General features: G+C 38.4%; 1 protein-coding gene across 2 annotated transcripts; it reads left to right on the forward strand.

Annotated features, from left to right (window-relative positions):
- Window positions 1-941: 941 nt before the first annotated feature.
- Window positions 942-3,683, forward strand: Izumo3 (IZUMO family member 3). Of its 2 annotated transcripts, XM_048453449.3 has the most exons (7): window positions 942-1,410; window positions 1,552-1,626; window positions 1,778-1,867; window positions 2,069-2,086; window positions 2,507-2,587; window positions 2,967-3,057; window positions 3,278-3,683. In XM_048453449.3, the coding sequence occupies exons 1-7, from the start codon at window positions 1,179-1,181 to the stop codon at window positions 3,474-3,476; spliced, it is 786 nt and encodes a 261-aa protein (XP_048309406.3). In that variant the 5' UTR covers window positions 942-1,178; the 3' UTR covers window positions 3,477-3,683. The 2 variants fall into 2 exon arrangements, with proteins under 2 accessions (XP_048309406.3, XP_048309407.3); XM_048453450.3 differs by lacking the exon at window positions 1,552-1,626.
- Window positions 3,684-4,038: the final 355 nt, after the last annotated feature.

Consider the following 4,038-nt stretch of genomic DNA (forward strand, 5'->3'; position numbering starts at 1 on the left):
ACTACATAGTGTCATAGCTCTCTAAATTTTATTAACAGCCTTTCCTGATTTCTAGGATGTAACAACTACATAAAGAGTAAATGAATAAAAATTGTAACCAATTTTAGAAAAAGTAACCTTAATTCCTTCACATAAATCAGAACATTTTTCTTTTATACAAAAACTTCATAAAGCAAACGAAAAGTCTGCTTGTCTGTGTTCCAGCTAAGTGGTCCAAGACAACAGCCCATGATAACTATGGTTACATTTTACACATAAAACATTGCAACATTAGTATTTCAGAATGTATCTACTCAGGGACCCTAAGTATTGCTGCATTCCCACTTACCATTGTGTCCCCATCAAGCCCTATATGTAGAGCAAAGCTCCAGACCTGCTAAGAAGAATGTCACATGAATGTTTGTAAAATAGCTAAAGGAATTATTCCACTAACAAATGTATTCTAAAAATTTCTTATAGGTTACAAATTATAGAAAATGCATCTAACATTATTCTTTTTTTTGGAGAGAAAATAGCAATACTTTTATTTTCTAATAGGATAAACTGATCATAAATCTGACAAAGATCCTGATAGGTCAGGATGTTTTGTCTGTCTGTTTTCTATTTTCTTATTGATTTTTATTGAGCTCTGTATTTACTCTTTATAAATGTCCATTACTTATATTGAAATAACATTGCTGCCAATATGGAAAGGTAACTCAAACCATTCAACATTCTTGGCTTACCTTCCCTCCTAGAAGCTAAATGTGGGTTAAACTCTAAGATCTTATGAGATCTCTTCCACCATCCACCTTCTTTTGCTAACACTACGCAGTCAGACAGAACACATACATCATATAGACAGAGAGAGCTAAAGAAACCTTCTCTAGGCACCCCTGCCCAGAACTCGGCTTGTGTGAGCTCAAGGCTCTTCTCTCTGTGTTCTACAGTCAGAACTCAGGTAACTGCTCCCCAACCAGCAGTTCTCTCTCTCTCTCTGGAATGAAGGATAAAATTAAGAAAACTACAGACGATCCTTAAGGAAAAGAGATTCCCTAAAATTTGGATGGAACAGGAGGGAAAGGTGTACTCAGAATATCCAAGACAAAGATATCATTCCTGGATTTTTGAAGAGAAAGGAACTAAGTGAACCAGTTGCCAGGACGACTTGTGTTGTGGAGAAGGGTTGGGACGAGAAAATGGGTGACCTATGGGAACTTCTGTTTTTGTCTCTGTCTCTGGCAGCCTTTCGTGGGGTCAAAGGCTGTTTGGAGTGTGATCCCAAGTTCATAGAGGATGTTAGTACCTTTTTGGGAAATCTGGTACCTGTAGAAGTTCCCGGGAGAACTCAGCTGCTTGACAAGCAGCATAAGGACATAACCCACTTAAGCTACGAGGTCTCCCACAAGGATAAGACGCTTCGGTTGCTGGGTGAGGGAAGCTGGAGTTCTGAGAGTTTGGGAGGTTAAAGGGGGAAGGGAGGCATGGAAGAAAACACCTGGGTCCACTCCACATACTTCAGGGATGTGATTATTGTCTGCCCCACATGTACCTTTCTCCTTCCTAAAATAGCTGTTCGAAATGTTGTCAAATTGAGAGAATGGCTGAAGCATGAATTTTATACACTGGGCAATGAAACCTGGAAAGGTAAGACATAGTTTCACTGACGAAACTTTTAGGGTACCAAAAGGTAAACAGATATGAGGAAATTTGAGGAAGAAGAGCAACACAAAAGAGCTGGAATTATAATTTGAAGTAATCGCCTGAATTTCTGGTATCCCTCCCATATCCGTTTTAGGTTTCTTTATCATTCAAGGCAAGCTTCTTGAGATCCGCCGAAACCTGGAATCCCAACTGAAAGGAACACTAACGAACTTCGCCGAAGTTGGTAATGAGGCATTTCTACCTCGTAACACTGAAATGATTTCAGTGTTCTCATCTCTAAGGGATGAGAAGAGGAAGGAATGTGCAGGATACAAGGGGTTTAGTTGTAGTGAGAAATGTATATACTGCAGGGATGACAGGGGCATAGATGTGGCATGTGTGATGTTGACTCTAAGCTCATTCCATCTTTCTGCTTCTCTTTTAGCTTGTTCAGAAGATTGCAGTGAGTACAGTACATGTGGCACCTTGAGGTTTCAGCCCATATTTCCAACCTCCTTTCTACCTGTGCTTCTCTCTCCCCCTAGTTAACTTTGGAGGCGCTTCTTAGAGCTGTAGAGGAAATATCTATGTTATCTAATGATGAAATTGAACTTAGATCTTACACACAGCATAGTTGGAAAGAGTGCTCATGCCTCCCCAGCCTACTGCTCTAACACAAACTATGAAATCATTGCTCCATTTCATTCACAGACAGCTAAATATTTACAGTCTTTTTAAGAATTTTAAGAATCTTGACTACTAGAGAAAGTATTGGAAGAAATGTAACTGTAGAGTCCTGAGAATATCTACGACCTAATCTGTATTTATGAGCTAAGGAACACACTTGCCATATCCTTTGAATGATTATATTTTTCTTTGCCAGTTGTAACTGAAGGTCCTATCCTTGACTGTTGGACCTGTCTTCGCTTGACTACCCGGTGTTTCAGAGGAGACTATTGTAAAGGTGACATAAGCTGTGGTATTGCACTTTGAGGGGACAGGGTTCAAGGAACTTTTTTTATTTTCTTAGTGCTGTTAATAAAGCTTATAGTAATGTTTTAAAAAAGGAAAAAAACTAAAATGTTAAGTAAATATTGATCTACATGAATAACTTAGAACAAAGTCAGTGGCGTGGGTCAGGGCTGGATTCTGGACTCCACTGCAGAAATTATGAGGTTAAAGGGCAGCAAGTAAAAAATTTTGAAGCAATCTAACACAAGAAGTTTAGGAATGTGACGAAGCAGGCAGTCCTCAACTCATATGATCAGAGTCTATTCTATATAAAGATTCCCAGTTACTCCTACTCTTCTTCCACACTCATTTACATCCTTATCTCCTTCCAGATGAGAATCCAAAGAAGGCTGAAAATCGAGAGATTGCTCTGTATCTGATACTGATAGCAGAAGTTGTAATATTGGCAAGTGCTCTGTTACTGTGAGTTTTCCACCCTCCAAACATTCCTTTGTCAAAGAGGTTGTCGAAATTCCTCCTTTCTAAGGGAAAATAGGGGGAAAATAGACAGAAGCTCGATACAAATATTAGATGGGACATAGGACAACACAGAATAATCCAGGATCAAAGAAAACAACTATAGAATTCTTTTCAAAATATTACTTCTTACATTTAAGTATGGATTCTCCTTTCTCTATTTTAGATTCCATTTTTGTATCACACATCAGAGGAAAATGAAGGAAATACGAAGGACACTGAAGACATATTTGGAGAAGAAAATCGAAGAAATAGTGGGGACGGTAGATACAGATGATGAGAAAAAAGATTTGGAGACCCTGACTTCAAATTCACACACAGGAGAGCCATTAAGTGCTGAATCAGAGTTGCAAAGTGGGACTTGAGTTCCTGCGTGGTCATAAAACCACAGCATCTTAAAACTGGAACAGAACTTAGGGTTTCTCCAGTGAATATCCTTACTGACATCCTGAGAAAACAGACGACATGAGAGGGCAAATGATTTACCCTGAGTTAGACAGAAAGTAAACTGGTATGTTGCAGTACACCCAAGAACAATATGCCGTGTGATAATAAAAGTGCATTGTTAGTCACTCTCATGGTCGGCAGTAATTAGGATACCTTCCATGTTTGTAAATCAGCATTTTCTAAGTTTATTTTATTTCTGTTTCCATATCTACCATCAGGTTCAATGTAGATGATTTCCTAGTAAAGATAAAGATATCATTATCATAATATTTTAAGCACATAAATATATGTGTAAAATAAAGTCCAAAATGCTAGTTCTGAGTAGCTGAGGTTTATCCCAATCGTTTTTTTTTTTTCTAAATTCATGTCTCAAAACAAAGTTGGATATCTTTGCTCACCAGTGTGTGTCTGGTGTGCCTGTGTGTGTGTGTGTGTGTGTGTGGTAGCTCATGCATATATAAAAGCACATGTATGAAGAGG

This window comes from Myodes glareolus, chromosome 3, assembly GCF_982192425.1.
Source record: "Myodes glareolus chromosome 3, mMyoGla1.1, whole genome shotgun sequence".
In the NCBI taxonomy this organism is placed as follows: domain Eukaryota; kingdom Metazoa; phylum Chordata; class Mammalia; order Rodentia; family Cricetidae; genus Myodes; species Myodes glareolus.